Source organism: Silurus meridionalis, chromosome 28 (assembly GCF_014805685.1).
Source record: "Silurus meridionalis isolate SWU-2019-XX chromosome 28, ASM1480568v1, whole genome shotgun sequence".
Classification (NCBI taxonomy): Eukaryota; Metazoa; Chordata; class Actinopteri; order Siluriformes; family Siluridae; genus Silurus; species Silurus meridionalis.
The window spans coordinates 11,081,038-11,101,101 of NC_060911.1; the positions used below are offsets into that span (position 1 = coordinate 11,081,038).

The 20,064-nt window shown below is 38.0% G+C and overlaps 1 protein-coding gene across 1 annotated transcript in view; it reads left to right on the top strand.

Moving 5' to 3' along the window:
* Nucleotides 1-20,064, top strand: part of adgrl3.1 (adhesion G protein-coupled receptor L3.1) — a 205,987-nt gene that overhangs the window by 88,409 nt on the left and 97,514 nt on the right. The window contains 2 exon segments of the mRNA XM_046842822.1: nucleotides 2,426-2,440; nucleotides 11,401-12,207. Coding sequence (XP_046698778.1) covers nucleotides 2,426-2,440; nucleotides 11,401-12,207 — 822 coding nt within the window.

The following is a 20,064-nucleotide window of genomic DNA, read 5'->3' on the forward strand; positions in this document are numbered from 1 at the left end:
GCAATTCTTTTTTTAAGTGTTCAGTATTTCTTGCTAAATTACGCAGAATAATACCGTAAATACACTCATTCAGACCATATGCTGTACAAAGGGCAGTGTATAGCTGCTGGGGTCTTTAAAAAAATATCGAATTAGGTTCTATTAAAACATGTACGTTCATTGAGCACGAGTTTGGAGTCGTTCCTTGCTGTTATTCAATGCAAGCAATCCAGGCAGTACAGCGGAATGCTACTTGTTTCTCTCGATTTGAGAAAGACATCACCATTGTGAATGCCAGTCCCTGAGATTGCTCGGACAAATTTGCGAGAAAGCTTGCAGGAAAAAGTTTCGTAGTGCAGCTCCAGACCAATTACGAACTCAAGCAATGTAGCCAAGTAAAGTGTAGAAGTTTGGGAGTAAGTTGAAGATAAGGTTGGATCTGCAAAATGCTCTGAGTGAGAATCATGACCTTAAATCTAGACCACAAAAAGTTTCAATTTCATCAAGACACACACACACACACACACACACACACACACACACACACACACGCGAACTCAGGTAATTTAATTACCTCGGCGCCAGTGACCCTCGGGAGCACGTTCCAAATGTTTTCTGGAGGATCTTTGGCTCTTGTCTTCTCCCCTGTGATGGAGCAGGTGGCTGTGTTCCAATCTGCCTCCCTGTTTTTGGCCTCGATGTACGACATCTGCTTTATTCGACTGTTTTTTCAAGTGCACAGTATAGGTCAGGTCCAGCATTTAGCTTAGCAATATAGCCAGCAGGCAGTGATGTATTGTTTGATATTTACTAAATGTGATATATATACACAGTATGTGTGTGTGTGTGTGTGTGTGTGTGTGTGTGTGTGTGTGTGTTGGGGGTGGGAGGGTCATTCAATTCCATTCACTGTCATTCACTTGTTTTGTTATTTACTGTTGGCTTTTCTAAAACAACAGAAAAGAAAAAAGCAAGCATAGCAGATACATCATTTGAGCAGACTCAGAAATGGACAATCGATTTCATTTTTATTCTAAAGTCAACATTTTCAAAATTGGAAAAGAAAAAAAATGGTTTATTAAAATACAGTAAAGAAACATCTATTAAACAACAAAAAAATACATTTACCAACAAAAATAATACAATAATTTACAACAATAATAAACAGAATACTATACATAACAATAATTACAATATAATACATTATATTATAATACAATTTAGAATAAAGAAAAAAATAGTTATGATTATACATAAAAATGTTAAGTTTATTTGTGTAACAAGAAAATTCATTATAGTTTTCTTGTGATGTTTTAATTTGTAGTACTATTTAAATATAGCAAAATTAGCTTTTAATTCTCAGAATGTAACAATATCACAACAATCACTACAGTCGTCATGAACACTGGGAAGTTTATATGATAAAGTTAAAAACTACTGAAATACTAAAAGTCTTTAAGAAATATAGAACATCTCCCCAAAAGCTATATATATATGTATATCTATGTTGGCAAAAGTATTGGGACATGCAACTTTTTCAGCTATATCTAGTTCTTTCCCAAAATTATACCACAAAGTTGAAGGCACACAATTGTACTTTGAAGGTGGTAACATTTAATTTTCTCGTCACTTAAACTAGGAGATCCAAACATGTTCCAGCATGATAATGCCCATGTGCACAAAGCCAGCCCCATGAAGATATGATTTACATGGTTTGAAGTGGAAGATCTCCTGCCATAGAGCTCCAATCCTGTTTAACACCTATGGGATACATGTGAATGCTGACTGCATCTCAGGCCTCCTCACCTCACTTACATCAGTACCTGTGGCTGAATGAATCTCACACAAATCTCCACAAGCGCACTCCAGCATCTAGTGAAACATCTTCCAAGAAGAGTGGAGGTTAAAACAGAATGTAGGGACTAAATATAGAATTGGATGTTCAGCAAGCACATACTAATCTCATGGTCAGGTGTCCACAAACTTTAGTCCATGTAGTGTATTTCTTAATAAAATATGGGACTGGAGCAGCACGTGTATTGAGAACCACGTTCCTCCGTTGCGAATGTGTGCACATAAAACGGATATGACTTCCTTTATAGTGGAGTTACCAAGCCGTAAAAACCGTGAGCGAATGGAATTTACTGAGTCGTATAAAATAATCGCCTAATCAGAGTCCTCATTTGTGCATCAACCACTGTACATTTTCAACGTCACTTTCTCCGACTTCATTTTTTTCCCCCTTTGTTCTATGGCTAATAGAATATGTGGAGTTAAATGATGCTTTGCAGAGTTTATCTGTATGAGAAGATCATAACACAATGCATGGTTTGTACATATGGAATTCATTTGCTATGTGGTCATTAACCTGTGGTCTTTTCTCCCTCTTTTTCCCTCCCTCTCCTTCTCTCCCTTTCCTTCTCCCCTGTTGGAAACGCTGATGCAGAAGTGGAACAGAGAGGTAGGTCCATTACTTTAATGTGCTTTAAGTGTGTAACTCACCATCTGCCTGGTTTTTCCTGAGTTATTCAATACTAAGCACTGATTGGGGATCAGTAGACCTGTAACGATGTATTAGAAAATGCGAAGGAGAAACCGGATCCCGCATCAACACTGAATGTGCTCACTGAATCAACCTGCCTCTCCATCTCTCCGTCTAGCCCTTTACCTTCGCTTCTTGGTTTGCAGTGTTGAGGAAAAAATTCACAGCGAGTTCTACAATTGTGCAATATTATATTGCTAGAGTCTGGGATGCGAGTCCTCATAATGGTGTTTTTTTATGTTCTTTTTCTTTTTATTAATACTGTTGTAAAGCTAGCTAGTATTTATTTATCTTTTACCTAAAATACCTTGGTGCTCAACTCCAAAATTAGAGCACATTCTCATTCATTTTACTTTAGACTTATGGTGAACAAGCGAAAACAAATAAAGGCACTTTTAGCATTTGTCTCTAAAAGTATTTTAGATCATTAGAAGTATTATAAAAGATTATAATCAACCGACTGTAAGGTTTGAAATTTCTGGACATTATTTCTTATTTCAAGCTTCTAGCTTTCCTTTGGCAGGTCAATTCTGTATATTAATATTTTTATAATAATTATATAAATTATTATTAATTACATGTTATAAAAAAAAAAAAAAAATTTTTTTTACTCTTCAGAAAGTCTCGATGAGATCAATGATTTTTTTTACAGGAGAGTCCTGGCCAAGGTAGCAGCTGTGCAAAAGTCATCATTAAATTACACACATTAAAAATCCATATACAGTTCTCCCCTGTGTTATTCTAGTTAAATTGAAGATTTTTTTATCTTACAATGACGATAGCAATATGACGAAATTGTAAAAATATAAAAAGTTTTGTGCATCAGGCAAATGTAGCAGCATATGCTACTGGTGCTCGTCCACGCGCACGCTCAACTTAAAATATTTTCAAGTTACGATGGGATCATCGGAGCGCATCTTCATCGTAAGTTTGCGTTCCTATTACTAATAACTATTATATGCCTCTTCACCACATGGGCCTCATATAATGGCCTTAAATGCCTCATTTTATATAAAAAATTATAAATGAATGATTCCATGACCAATGAAGGTTAAAAGTAGGCTGGCGGTTTACCCTGCTTAACATTATTGTAAAAAATATACAAGTACGGTTTTAACGTGCAGTCAGTGATGTTTAACCCATTACATATACTAAAGAATGCAATGATGAGTAGAAGATGCATCGTACACTAAAGCAAGGTTCTTCAGAATAGAAGACACTGCATGCATGTATAATATATCATAATCAATTACAGTCAAATGAACCATTAACACTTCAATTCCACATTTATTCACTTAAAATGAGCAAAATTATCTGCCAATAGATTATTTTGAGAAATGGGTACAATTGGTTTAAAATATTTTTTCATAGTTCTGTATTTGCTTGATTGTAGTCTTATAATAGGAAATACAACATTTATTGAATATCAGTCAAAGTATTTTAACTTGCTGTGAATGCAGTGTGAAAGTAGATGTATAGAGGTTTAAAAAAAGCCTAGTTAGTTTGCTACCCAGTCAACTGAAAGGAAAATATTCTGCTGAGACGGTCCTAGCATGTGGCTAGGTTAATGTTAGCTAATCTAAGATAGGACATGTGAGGAACAAAACCTAAACTAGCTAGCTTTTTTTTTTTTTTTATTTAATTTACCAAATGATAAAATTTTGGATTTTTAAAATGCAAACAAGACTTTTAAACAAGACATAATATAATAATGATCAGTGAAATATATTTAAAATGTAATTGATTTGTTGAGATTTGTGACAAACTTTTCTGAACTCTTTCTCTCTCTCTCTCTCTCTCTCTCTCTCTCTCTCTCTCTCTCTCTCTCTCTCTCTCTCTCTCTCTCTCTCTCTTTATCCTAAACAACATTATGGAATTATATTTGTGTGTATGTAATGTAATGTATCTTTTTAAAGAATTAACTCCAGTATACAGTTTGAAAGCAAAGCAACACTCTAACTAAAAAAATCCAAGGCTTTGTAGCAAAATTTTGTAAATGTTCATTGATTTACAGAGATTTACAAATTTTTCCCGCTTGAGTTGTCTTTTACTGTTTTAAAGAGATTTGAGGTGGGGGATTACTGAAGATACGTTTTATAACTAATTATCTGTATCTAAAGCGAGTTCCAAAATGAACATATTGTGTCCAACTCCAGGAGCTGTTCATTAAGCACTTCATTTATTCAAAAAACGAGTTGTATAAGTTGTATAAGACTATAATTATGAGCAATAAGCGTTAATAGAAGAAGTATTTTAGACTAAACCTTGGAGCTTGTACCTCAGACACACAAAATGCTTTTAGCCAAGTAATACCATTTGCACCAAAACCTCATTTCCAAATAAACCCATATCACGCATCTGAGGCTTTCATATTAGGGTGTGAAATGATCAAATTTCCATTATAATTCCCCTCCAAATGAACCTGGATCTGCTCCAACCAATCAGCAGCACAGGCTTGTTTGATTGGCAGGCCCCTCGTTATGAGCCACTGCAGCACATGATCGGCAGTGCGCGGAGAACGAAAGGTGGGCACTAATTGCGTGTATCGGCGTGAAGTTGAATCCAAGACGTAGTTTGTGTTCTCAATTTCTAAAAATAGCCTCTGTGGCATTTATAAGAGGAGCACAGGAAGCAGGAAGACTGGGGTAAGAGTCGGAAAGGACGCGGTGGGTTGGGGGGCAATATTTGCAGAATGAGCTCTTGTGTTGGTACAATGTTACACTGCACATCGAATTAATGTAATAGCCTTCCTGTTCACACACTTCACCTTGACCTTGGTCACTTACACACACACACACACACACACACACTGAGCACAATTCAACATCATGTTCTAAAATAAAACAAGATATAGCTCTTCCTTTAATAGTTCATCAAACAGTATGTTACGTATACACACACACACACACACACACACACACACACACACACACACACACACACACACAAATAAAGATACAATCAGAGGAAGTGTGCAATAATAATGCAGCACAGATGCCAACTTCACTTCCTGTAAGCATGGGAAGAGAATTGTGGGAATAAGCAGTTGCAATGCCATGCATTCTTTACCACTGCGTAACCATTTTTGTGTGTGTATAAATAAATAAAAAATAAAAAATTATATAAAAAGAATATATATATATATATATATATATATATGTGTGTGTGTGTGTGTGTGTGTGTGTGTGTGTGTGTGTGTGTGTGTGTTTCTATCCTGGGCTTTGCTTGAAACGTGTATGTGCCTGGTTTCCCGGAATACCATCATAAATCTGTGTGAGAACCAAGTGTGGGAAATATGTCTGACACACACAGACACACACACACACACACACACACACACACACACACACACACACACACACACACACACAGCATGCATGCATGCACACACTCACACTAACATAAATTTATTGGGAATGAATTGCAGCAAGATGCAGTTTGTTGACATAAATCAATGGCTAGTATTTGCACTGGCTAAACAAGACCTGGTGGACCTTAGTTTAAGAAAACACTAAACACACACACACACACACACACACACACACACACACACACACACACACACACACACACACACACACTTTGGAGAGTTCTCAAGCTTAGGAAAGATTATTTTTCTAGATCTGCATCGTACTCTGCTCCATGTATCAGTCAGTTGTAAGGTGTTTCGTATTTGTTAGGATTATTAACATTGTAGCACTATGAGCTAACGAAGCGATTAAGCCTGATTAGCATAAAGCTTAACAGGCGATGATGAGCTGCAGCTTCACCTCGTGCTGTATCTGGGAATAATGAGGTTAAGAGTAGCACCGGTGCAGTTCAGCCCCCTGGCACGCGCACGCACACACACACACACACACACACACACACACACACACAGGTAGCAAATTTTACTGAAAGTTACGGAAGTCAATGTGGCAGATTCTCCTGAGGGAAACCAGCACAGCCCCCTACTATATAGAGCTGTTAGTCATCACGTTCAGTCTATAACACACTCTCTCTCTCTCTTTAAAAATTTCTCTCATTACCCACATTACTCCCATCTCTCTCTGCTTATTTTTCTCTTTTTTTTATCCTTTCCTCACTAATTCTCTGCTGCTTTTTCTCTCTCTTTCTCTCTTTCTTTCCTTTCTTTTGTCTTTATCTATCCCTGCTTCTTTTCCTTTTGTTTCTATTTGTCCTTCCTTTCATCTGTTATCCTCTACCTCTCTCTCTCTTTATTCTCTCTGCCTTACCCCCTCTGCTTCTCTTCTTTCTTTTTTTTCTCACTGTTTGTCTATCTCTTTCATTCTCTCTTTTGTGCACTTTTTTCTCTCTTTCCTTCTTGTTTTCTGTCTTCTCTCAGTGCCTCTCGTTTCTCTATGCCTTTCTCTTTGTCTCTCAGAGTATTAAAGCAGAGCAACGTCACTCTAAACAAGACAGTTCATTGAATAATAAAATATTAATCATGAATACAAATTACAAAACAACAATACAAATCATTATTTACATTAAATTGTTCTTTTTGTATTTTAAAAACATTCATCATGACACTAGCTTTTTCCAATTTAGTCGTTTTTTCCGACTAATCCAGGAAGTTGTCAATGATGGCACGACAGGGTGGAAGTCTAACACGTCCTCCCACGTAACTGAAACACTCCCCTGTGGTGATGAGCGCTGATTTACACACGAGTCTTTTTCAGCTCGTTTCGGTCGCACTACAGCCAATTTGATTTTCTTACTCAGAAAACAACACCACTGAACAGAGACACCAGTTAACATCCTGTGTACGATTAATGCCTGTGCTAAAACATCTGGACAGCTATATAAAAAAATGTTTCCTCAGTAAACTGCCATTTAGCTAAATTATTCACATAAACGCAGGTGATTGGCCACAATGAGCTGCAACACAGTGTTTAGAAAACCAAAGCTACTGCAGGTGCTTGTGGATTGGGACCACAAGGTTATTTTTAGCTTGATTTGTTCTGCTGGAATAAGACACTGCATCTGGGCTTGCAGCATCTGGATCACAGTTTGCAAGCTGATGACCCCTGGCATGACCAGGTTATCCAGTGCAAACATACTGTTTCAAACAAGTTCCCCATTAATGTATAATTACTCTGGTAACTGAAACACCAAGTCAGTTATTGTTAAAAAAAACACATAACATTCAACTCAAATTGTGAAATTTGTGTAATAAATTCAATGCACACCGACTGAAGTAGTTTAAGTGTTTATTTCTTAATTGTGATTTTGGCTCACATTTAACAAAAACCCACTTCATAAGACCAATAAAAAAAAAACATTTTTAGTGAAATGTTGGCTTCTGGAAAGTATGTTTATTTACTGTATATGTACTCAATACTTGGTAGGCCCTCCTTTTGCTTTAATTACGGTCTCATTTCGGTGTGGCATGGAGGTGATTGGTCTGTGGCACTGCTGAGGTGGTATGGAAGCCCAGGTTCTTTGACAGTGGCCTTCAGCTCATTTGCATTTTTTGTTCTCTTGTTTCTCATTTTCCTCTTGACAATATCCTATAGATTCTGTATAGCAGGGATGTCAAACTCAAATTCACAGTGGGCCAAAATTAAAAACTGGGAAGAAGTCGCGGGCCAAACTCAATATTTATTGAAAAATTTACTGCAATCTTCTCTCCAGATGTGTAATGTTGAACCTTTTCATATGGTAACAAACTTTATTTTTGCATAAACATTAAATCTGAAACAACCAAAGTTTATTATTATAAACACATAAGAAATTTAATTTGAAATAAAACACACATCAGTGGTATTCGTTTCTTATTCTCTCTCTTTCTCTCTCTCTCTTCTCTCTCTCTCTCTCTCTCTCTCTCTCTCTATATATATATATATATATATATATATATATATATATATATATATAATAATAATTTCCTTCAATAAAAAAAAAAAACAATCTTTCAGCTATTAAGAGTTCATGCCTTGGAGTAGAAAAAGTGCTTAAAGACAACATTCATTTAAGCTCAGTTTTTACACTCTTATTTACTCTGATTGGTTGAAGTCAGATACCTGCATCTCTTCTTACATACAAGTGCATCATGTCTGGGGTTAGGCTCTGAGCTGAGGAAATCCTCAGAATTGAGTGAAGGTGTTTATCAGTGAGACTCCTGAGTGGTGTTTTGTTCATCTTCATTAAAGATAACGGTTATAAGATATAAGATGCTGAACATAGAGAGGATTTGAGCAGCTTGGGCACAGAGTTGGTGCAGTGTGTCGGGGAGGGAACATGGAAACTGTGCAGCACACACAGAGTCGTACTTTGACTTGAGCGTGTCTCTACACTGGAGTTCAATCTGCTCCATTTGGAGTTTGGTTGGTGCGCTTTCCACGTCAAACACAAACGGATTACTGAGCAGTTCAAATCTGCATTTCTGGACTTCAAAGTCAGTAAATCTCCGGGTAAATTCAGTGCTGAGTAGGCAGAGTTTTTCAGTGCAGAGTTTTTCAGCGGCCTCGACTAACGTGCTAACGCACCAACAAAGCATTCTGGGATTTGTATTATTATCGGTGTATGCGCTATATACTGGCGGGCCAGCTCTAATACACATTTGATATGATCTTGCGGGCCTGACTTTGACACCCCTGCTCTATGGGGTTCAGATCTGGTGAGTTTGCTGGCCAGTCAAGCACACCAACACCATGGTCATTTAACTAACTTTTAGTGCTTGTGGCAGTGTGGGCAGGTGCCAAATCCTGCTGGAAAATGAAATCAGCTTCTCCATAAAGCTGGTCAGCAGAGGGAAGTATTAAGTGCACCAAAATGTCTTTGTAAACGGGTGCAGTGATCATCACCGACTGTAGGAACTTAACACTAGACTTCAAGCAACTTGGGCTATGAGCTTCTCCACCCTTCCTCCAGACTCTAGGACCTTGGTTTCCAAATGAAATACAAAACTTGCTTCATCTTAAAAAAAAAAAAGGATGTTGGACCACTGGGCAACAGTCCAGTTGTTCTTCTTTTAGCCCAGGTAAGACGCCTCTGACGTTGTCTGTGGTTCAGGAGTGGCTTAACAAGAGGAATTCGACAACTGTAGCCAAATTCCTTGACACTTCTGTGTGTGGTGGCTTTAGATGCCTTGACCCAGCATCAGTCCATTCCTTTGTGAAGTTCACCTACATCAGTACCAGACATTACTAATGCAATTATTGCTGAATATTCAAATCATTTTTATTTGTATAGCGCTTTTAACAATGAACATTGTCTAAAAGCAGCTTTACACAGATAATGTGGTGATAAAAAATAAATAAGGTCTTAATAAGTAAGTTTGTCCCTGATGAGTGAGCCGGTGGTGACTGGGGCAAGGAAAAACTCCCAGAGATGGCATAAGGAAGAAACCTTGAGAAGAACCAGGCTCAAGAGGAAACCCGTCCTCATCTGGGTTGCACCGAATGTCCATTTATTGCAGATATACAATGTTGCGGGGTGCAGTGATGATGATCAGAAGCAAACTGTAGTCCTGAGTCAATGTAGCAGTCTGTTGACATTAACTACAGTCCAAATCCATCCTCAAAGCTCCCGTTCTTACTCCGGAATTTCGTGGAACCACCCAAGGCGTTGATGCGTCCCAAGCTGCACAGAGTGGCCTCCAGTCGAAGAGAACACTTTGCAGAGGCAGGCCTGGACGAAGTGGGAAGATCCACGGAGGGAAGAGGGGCAGGAACAGTGGTCACTGGAACCTCAGTAGCATGTTTATCTCAACCGAGAGAGAGAGAAAGAGAGAGAGAGAGAGAGAGAGGGAGTGAAGAGGGGTGACAGGAAGAGAAGGATATGGATTATTAAGTGTCCTTATTGTTGTATGAAAGTTAATATCACTGTGCAGTTGGGACTCCGGCGAGACTCGCTATGGCAGCATAACTAAAAGGGAGAACCAGAAGGTAACACCGACATGAGGGATCTCTGGGATAAGAGACAAATAAAAAGCACACTCCAAAATCTGGTGGTCAGGTGTCCACAAACTTTAGACCACATAGTGTGTGTATGTATGTGTGTGTGTATATATACTTTGTCTGTTTGTGTATAGATTTAGAGCTGTATTAAATGTCAACATGTAAGTGATTTATGTGGCATGTAAGATATTAGCTAATCTTGCATTTTAAGCATGATGGTTACCCCATCAAGTACACATACACAAATATCAATGCAGGTGTCATGTAATGCAGTGTATACATGGTAGCGGATGCACATGCAGGATTAGATGCATTAGTTACATTATACATTAAAATCCAGAATAGCAGGCAAACGTGCAAATCTTTCAAAAAGTTGGGCAGTTAGCAAACAACATGAACTAGGCAAGACAAAAAGGTGAACAGAAAACCAAAACAAGTTTAAGAAACTGGCAGATGTGAACTATTAAAGTCTTGGTAACTTCAGCTGAACCAGACAAGTTACTGCTTCAAGACAAAATCCACACAAAGTGGAATTCGACAGACAATAATCAACACAGAGGAGGGAACAGCTGGAAAAAGCTGAAAAAAAACGTGAAAGCACGAGTCAATAATGAAGCGGGGAAGGAGACATGGTGTGAATGAAATGCATGTGACAGTTCAAAACAAGAGCACATGGCTATATAAACACAGAAACAAGAAGTGTTTTAGTGCTGCAAGCCAGCATGCACTATGAGTGGGCACATGCAAGGGGAAATGTCTGAAACAAGGTTTTTAGCATATATTAGTTATTCAATACTGATACTAAAACTACACAGAGAATAAAAGTAAGGATTTTTTTTTCGAAAGATAAAAATGAAATCCGAAAACAAACTGATACTAAAAACAAATAAACATATTTACATATTTTTTTAACAGTGTGTCGGTCATTATTATTATCCATTAATTCATTGCATTATTCTTTTATTTTTTCCCCAGTCTTCCTGTGTCCAGGTTTATTAAAAGGCGTGTACCAGAGCGAACACCTTTTCGAGTCGGACCACCAATCCGGCTCTTGGTGCAAAGACCCGCTGCAGTCTTCGAATAAGATTTACTACATGCCCTGGACGCCATATCGTACTGACACTCTCACTGAATATTCATCCAAAGAGGATTTTATCGCAGGACGTCCTACTACAACCTATAAACTCCCACATCGTGTTGATGGCACTGGCTTTGTCGTGTACGATGGGGCTTTGTTCTTTAACAAGGAGCGTACACGCAACATTGTCAAGTTTGACTTGCGCACTCGGATCAAAAGCGGCGAGGCGATTATCGCCAACGCCAATTACCACGACACGTCTCCGTATCGCTGGGGAGGGAAGTCCGACATTGACCTAGCTACAGATGAAAACGGCCTGTGGGTGATCTATGCCACAGAGCAGAACAACGGGAAGATCGTTGTGAGCCAGCTCAACCCGTACACACTCCGAATTGAGGGGTCCTGGGACACAATGTACGACAAGCGCTCTGCCTCTAACGGCTTCATGATCTGTGGAGTCTTGTACGTTGTAAAGAGCGTGTACGAAGACGATGATAATGAAGCATCAGGGAATAAAATCGACTACATGTACAGCACAGAAAAGAGTCGCGGAACGAACATAAACATCCCGTTTCCGAATTCTTACCAATACATCGCAGCAGTGGACTACAATCCGAGAGACAATCTTCTCTATGTGTGGAACAATTATCATGTTGTTCGATACTCGCTGGATTTTGGCAACAACGACAACCGGGTGAATTTCGGTAAGTGCTGCTTTAAATTGATTTTTCATTTGACTCAGGTGTTCTGTTTTATGGCTTAGCATTAGACGCCAACAAGACGCCTTCTGACCCAGGCCATCTGGTTTGATTTAAACTGCAATACAAGTGTAAATATAAAATGTACTGTTAGGGTTAAAAAAAACAAAGCACATTGTTATTTTACTACACAAAATGGATGTAGGCTGCCAAATTGGGCATTAAAGTATTTTGTGTCTTTCTACTTCCTATTTTTAACTGTACTGGGCTGTACTAAGTAAAGTGGGCGAATTAAAATAAAATGTTTATGTACAGTATCACAGTATCATGCCTTACATCTTATACATGCTATTTTTAAAAGGTGCTGTTGCACTTGTTCCCACAACCAATAACATTTGATTTGATTTGAACCCCTAATCACTATCCATCTTCATGGAAATAAACACAGCCTTTACATGATCAGTCATTCACTTTATAATGGCCAGGTATGAGGACAGGATTAGAAAACGAAAATGACAATTTAATGGTTCCACATTAGTAAATATATTTTTGTTTTGCTTAAAAATGTATCAAACGAAAGACTGTTTTTACCCAAACTTCAACAGGCTTTCAAGTTAAGCCTTGACACATTACTGATTCATAACATATATAATATAATATATAATAACTAGGGATAGGAGGTCAAAACCCCCTGTTTTTCACCAATAAAATGAGATCTATGTAAGGCTTTTGATTAATGACTCCATGCGAACATGCCATCGACCAGGCATACCATTATGACCGGTGAGGTGAATAACACTGATTATCTCCTAATCATGACACCTGTTAGTGGGTGGATATATTAGAGCATCTAAAAAAAAAAACAGCTCTTGTGTGATGTTCCTGGTCTGCATTGGTCAGTATCTATCAAAAGTTGTCCAACGAATGAACAGTGGTGAACCAGCGACAAGGTCATATGCGGCCGAGGCTCATTGATGCACGTGGGGAGCGAAGGCTACTCCGTGTGGTCCGATTCAACAGACGAGCTTCTGTATCTGAAATTGCTGAAGGAGTTAATGCTGTTGATGCTCGATGGGTCAGAGCTGTTTTGGCAGCAAAAGGGGGACCAACACAATATTAGGTAGGTGCTCATAATGTGATGCCTGATTGGTGGCCGTAAAGTTAATGCCTGGTTGGTGTATGTAGAAAGGATTTTTGTGGAAATGAGCACAACAATACAACTAGGTCTTTAACACAAACAGCAAAGGCTATGAGATACTACTATATATAAACATTATTAAATTCAAATATTAAATATACGTTAATTTGATTTGATACAGCTTTAAAATATAGCAAATAGAAGGACACAAGATGCTTCAATGGCCAACTTGAGTCATAAAGAGGAATCCAGTTTATGTGTAGTAAAATCAGATGTAAGTCATCCAGTTGCAGCATACTTTTTAGTTGTTGATTTATATCCATTTAAAGATTTGGTATATAAAACAGGATTTTGAGAAACTGCTATAATTAGTTCCATTCTCTCTTTTGGATTTTCTGATGAGGTCACACTGCGTCGTGCCGATATTCTACTGGCCACGTTGGCGGTGAGGTCAGAGTTCATCAAACCTGAACTTTAAAAAACTTTGTATTGAGCTTGCATTTCCATTCTACAGCTATCACATGCGAATGACTGGATCTCAACGAAATGAGAAGTGTAAAAATAAGTTTAGAAATAAGGACATGGCCTGTGACTTCTCTGCAATATAAAAATCTTTACTTCTGGTTGGTTTAAGTATAGTGGTTTTCAAAGGTCAAATTTTTTAATTCACTATGATTTAAAACTCCATGTGTGTGTGTGTGTGTGTGTGTGTGTGTGTGTGTGTGTGTACGAGAGAGAGAGAGAGAGAGAGAGAGAGAGAGAGAGAGAGAGTCCAAAGCCCCTATTTAATGACCATACTTGCTTATTAGCATCCTGTATATCAAAGCTTTTGGTGTATGTGTTATGTGTGTGTGTGTGTGTGTGTGTGTGTGTGTGTGTGTGTGTGTGTGTGTGTGTGTGCCTGTGTGTGTGTGCGTGTGTGTAGATTAGAGTGGGAGTGTTATCTCGCTAAGCTAATGAAGATCAGAAGATTATCTAATAGTCATATCAAAGAGAATGCTGATATAATCACACCTGCTTTGTGCAGTTCAGATTCTAATTAGCCACGATTCATTAATATTCAAAACCTAGCTCTGTAGCTCACCTGTACTAGTTCAGAAAAAAAAAAAACATAACCACTGCTTTGAAGATCAGCAATGCTACACGTGTGTGTGTGTGTGTTCTCTTTTTCTCTCAAACTCCCAGACACACAAATACACACAAAACAGACTCGGCTTGTTTTCTGCTGGGGTTTTTCAGAGCTATAGCTCATCTGAAATGAGAGGCCGAAGCGATATTGTTCGAAATGTCTTCCGACAGCAGAATAAAACACAAAAGGCCTCAATAAACATTCCGTTGACTTTTGTCTGTTAAGGGTCATCTCCCATTCAGAATCTTTGCTTTTTGTGGTTCCCTTTCACCGGCTTCTCGTTGCAATACACACTGTGCAGAAATATGTCATGGTTAATTAGCACACAGGTGTAAGCACTCATGTCTTACCCACTCGTTCACCATGTTGAGTCCTCCCAGTCACAGTCTGCCATCGACTACGTCCATGCTTTCATGGTTAAAACGTGGGTCTATTGTGCAGAAGCTATAGCACAGAGTCTGTTCTTTTAGTTGTGTCACCATGTTGCAGAAGGGGGACATCCAGTCCAAAAGGTGTTCACATTAAAACAAAACACTGTGAAGAAAGTACAGTACAGCACAGAAACTGTTGTTCCACCATTTGGACTTCAGCCTTTTATCCCAAAGCGGGTACATTAGGCACAAAGAGTGAAACAATTTTAACTTTGGAAGGGGCAAAACTAAAATGGTTTTATTCCATGTGTAATGTATTAATGATAATAGTAAATATAGTTACAAATGTTCCATCATTATATTTTAAACAAGCGATAGATAACTGAAAAAAGCCCCCAAATATCTTTGGAAACGTAGCAAAATCCTGGCGTTGGAAAAATGTAAAGCTAATCAGCTTTACCTAAGGTTATACCGTAAGTAATGTGAAATATGCTGGATGAATAAAATATCTAGATTCTTCAGATCTCCCCCCTGAGGGCCCCTTGTTAATAGAAAGATCACATATGTCTTGAGACTCTGGTCATTAAAAGTAATGCTTTAATCATTAAAAGTATATGTTTTACCAGGGTTGCCGGACTTCACCTCACAAGTCTTTATCCCATTTATTTAAGAAAATACAAGGAAGTAAGGACATTTATTTGATGGATTTAAGGGTTAGAAAACACAACCTTTACATGATCAGTCATTTACTTGATAATGGCCAATTATGAGAACAGGATTAGAGAACTAAAATTGCCGATTTTAATGGTTCCACATTGAAAGTATATTTTTGTTCCACCTTTGCTTAAAAATGTATCTAACGAACAACTATTTGACTCAAACTATAACATGCTTTCAAGTTAAGCCTCGACACAGTGATGATTCATAGTATATATAAAAGATCTATAAAGGTTATAATGAGGAATAAATGGGCTAGAAGGTCAAAACCCCCTGTCTTTCACTAATAAAATCAGATCCATTTAAGGCTTTTGGCCAATGACTCCTTCCAAACATACATCGGCCTGGAATAACATTATGACATTATAACATTTGACAAGTGAGTGTAAAACATTGATTATCGCTTCATCATGACAAGTGTTAGTGACTGGGATATATTAGACAGCAAATTAACATTTTGTCCTCAAATTTAATGTGTTAGAAGCAGGAAAAATGGGCAAGCTTACTGTAAGTATTTGAGGGAGTTTAACAATGGCCAAATTGGGACGTCTAGACGACTGGGTCAGAGCATCTCCAAAACTGCAGCTCTTGGAGAGCTCTTGGAGGCCCTCTCAGGGCTATTCCTGGTCTGCAGTGGTCAGTATCTATCAAAGTGGTCCAAGGAAGGTGAAATGGCAACAGGGTCATGGGGCGACAGAGGATCGTTGATGCACGTGGGGAGCGAAGGCTGGACCGTGTGGTCCGATCCAACAGACGAGCTCCTGTAGCTCAAACTGCTGAAGAACTGTAAAAAACTGTTTTAGCAGAAAAAAGGGGACTAACATATTGGGACTCTAAATCATTAAAAGAAGTAATGCTTTACTCATTAAATGTGTATGTTTATACTAGGGTTGCCAGATTTTTCCTCACAATTCCTTATCCCATTTATTTAAGAAAAACCATGGAAAACTTTTGTTGATCGATCTAGAGTGGTATATAATTTTTCCACAGTTTGACCTTTTGTAGTCTTCGCCGAAGGTCTTAAATCATGCCAGGAAGTAAAGGTTACCTATTTGGCAACTCTAATTTTTCCATGAACACCTCCTCTTTAAGACGAGTGTGTCGTTTTTTAGACTGATCCCAAGGATAAGTGTTACAGTTAATTCAACCAGGATAAAAAATTGAAGGTTATGTATGACAAGAAGGGTGGTCTCTTTCAGAGTATTTCATTTTTCTATATTTTTTCAATTTTCATGGCAAGTACATATAGCATGGTTACCATCTTGTGACCGTGACCTCAGGCGCACAGCCTTTAAAAGTCCCACTTTATCAAGCTTGCCCTCTGGCCATTGTCATACATGAGTGACCCAGGTGGCTTTTCAATTATCCACTCCATAGTAGAAGCACACCTACATGTATAACCTTGCATTCTGTTTTTCTTTCACCTCCAGACGTCCAGAGCAGTCTGCCTCAAAACTATTGAAGGCCATATATCAAAGTTGTCATGGCGTTTCACAACACATTCATATAAAGTAAACCTTAAAAACAATTTACCCTTTGAGATTTTATTGAGAATGAGAATAATTTCAGATTGCTGCTAAAAATCGCTGTAAATGGGCTCAAATGCTGATAAGGGCTTATAAATCTCCAAACATTTCTGTTCTTGATGAGAACCCCATAAAGAGACTTACCACAGAATAGTACTGTACATGTGATGCAACATTCAGTCTGCTGTAGAATCTAAAAAATGTAGACGTGAGGTCTACGATACCTTGGCACTTCCAGACAGTTTTTAAACAATAATTTATTTAAAATATGTTCACAAATACTCCGATTTTATACATCAATATGGTATTACATGCTGTTCACTGAGTCCTAGTTGGGTTCATCAAGTCTGACTTAGAGATAACGTGTGCCCTTGTAGACTTTAGCTTTATAATCAGGATGTCGTTTGAGCAAACAGACTCAGTACCACTTGAGTCACTCAAGAATTTCAACTTGTTTTCAAAGTGATACAAGGAAGCGGAATCCTGCTGCTTCAAAAATGGCAAGATAGTGTTTTACACAAGAGAGGGTGATGATCTAATGCCTCCCCACACCTCTCAAGTTACTAATGGAAGGTGGTACAGAGTGTTTATACAAGGCTTCAGTTTGAGGGATGATTTTTGCGGCCAGCCAACTTGCTTTCTAATCTGTATTACAATCCCAGTCATTTAAAAACCGTGACCATGACCTACCATCTATGGTAGGTATAATACATTAATATCATTACGTCTAATGTCTAATATTATTATGTCGATTTAGACATTATACCTGCAAATGCATGTGTGAATATGAATAGGGTCTTATTAATAAAGTTGTTAGATAACTATGCAAAAAAGTCTTTGGCAGATGCATTGCTGCTATTGAGCTACACTCCAGCATTACACAATCTGTATTCATCACCTGATTTTTGAGAATGAGAAGCAGCTGCTCTCAAAACATCACAGTTTTTATATGCGAGGCAGCTGTACTAGACTTCTTTGAATCCTGTTTTTCATTGCTCTTTTTTCTTGGTAGCAGCTCTTGCATTTGTCTCATACCTGCTGCCAATTCGTCTTCGCTCCAAAAGTTCTAAAGTTCTCACTCTTCTTCGTTCCAGAGGACTGAGCAGCCGAGCCCTTTTCCCGTTCTGACAAAGGATAGTTTACCTTTTTCTTGTCTTTTGCTGGAGGGCTTTATCTGCAGTTTCCTTTACTCCCTGCTGTGATCGCATGGTATTAGAAGGAAGGTATTGAATATTAAGCAGTATTTATATAGTCGGTGAGTTTCACCTATTGCAAGCAGTATTATGCTGCAGTTAGGCCAAGACTCTCAGGATTTTTTAAAGATTCTTCAGTCCCAAATAATTTAAATATCAATCATTGTTCATTATTGTGCATGCCTGTTTTTAATTTACGAGGTGGTATCAAAAAAGTTTCGCGATTAATGGTGTTAACTGGTGCTATTCCTTTAATGAGCTCAAACCCCGAAAATGTCGAAACCATTCGGCAACTTGTACATGATGATAGTGGGAGAACAATCCACATGATCTCACTTTCAATGTTTACATGATCTCAATGTTTTGGATTCTTGCCTGTCCTAATATGGCCTGTTTTGGATTTTGTGATGTGTTTTACATTTAAACTGTTCAAAACGACAATTAATTAGGCCAGAACAAGCCACTCTTTGTGCTGGTCCCAAGCCTGGATAAATGGGGAGGGTTGCGTTAGGAAGGGCATCCAGCGCAAAAACATGTGCCAAATCAAAACATGCGGATGGTCCGCTGTGGCGACCCCTAACGGGAGAAGCCAAAAGAAAGTTTTTTTATGAGATCTACTTTAATGCCTGTTTCTTTAATAGCTTTGCAGATAATATAATTATCACATAGACAGAGAGTAGTGTATACTATATTTTTCATTACTGCATGTATCCATTTTCTTAACTCCTTATCAGAGAGTAAGGAGGACAAGCATAATGCAGTACAGATCTTTTATGCTTGCCTTTACTTTGGTACTCAGCATGAAAATAAAATACTTATTCTGAAAGAAACCTCTGAGAAGCTTAAAATTGGTAAAAAAGTAAGAAGTTTCATGGTTGCTGTACGTTAATTCTTTGGTCGTGGGGTCTCCTCTTGCATTGAATTGAGCCATAACATAACATAATCATAGTTTCTGAGTGTTTGTTTAACTTCAAGTCTGCATGTAAGTGGATTTTCTTTCGCATTTTTATAGTCATGTGTGATAAGAGGCAAAGTTGCTGATTAGGACCTCAAACCAACACTAAAGACATTGATTGCAGCAAAGGCAGAAGCTTTCAATACTAGTAAAATGGAAGGATTCATCAGCTCTGTGATTTAGAAACTCTATTATAAAATATTGTGGTTTTTGAATGGGCTTACAATAAGCAAAATAATCTTTTTAAGAATCTTGTACAGTCAGAACATACCGGTAATTCACACGGAGATTAACTTGTTTTTGAACATCTAATATAACAAACACAACATCTCTTCAATGTGCTCAATAAAATTGTTGTTTGGGGACCGTTATTTGATTCTCATCATTTTACATTATCAGCCAATCATTCCGCAAACCACTCTAAGATGTGGTTGGAGCTATCAGACATCTCTAATGACCACACCACCTTATTATTGAAAAACAAACATAGGCATTTTTAAAACCTAAATTTCTTTCTAAAGGTGTCCAGTAGAGTTAAGGTTATATTTCTGTAGCAGGCCAGTAAAAATGTTTCACAACAACCCATGTGAACATATGTTCATGGAGCTCCCGTTTTGCTCATCAGGGACAAACTTACACTTATATAGTACCATCTTATTCATTCTTTATCCCTGCATTATCTGTGTAAAGCTACTTTGAGACAATGTTCATTGTTAAAAGCACTATACAAATTAAAATGAATTGAATTGAATTGCGCTCGTCTCCTTGTTCAAGTAAAGGGCAGCCAAAGAAATCCTTCTGTATGCTGCAAATTTTGCCTATATATATATATAT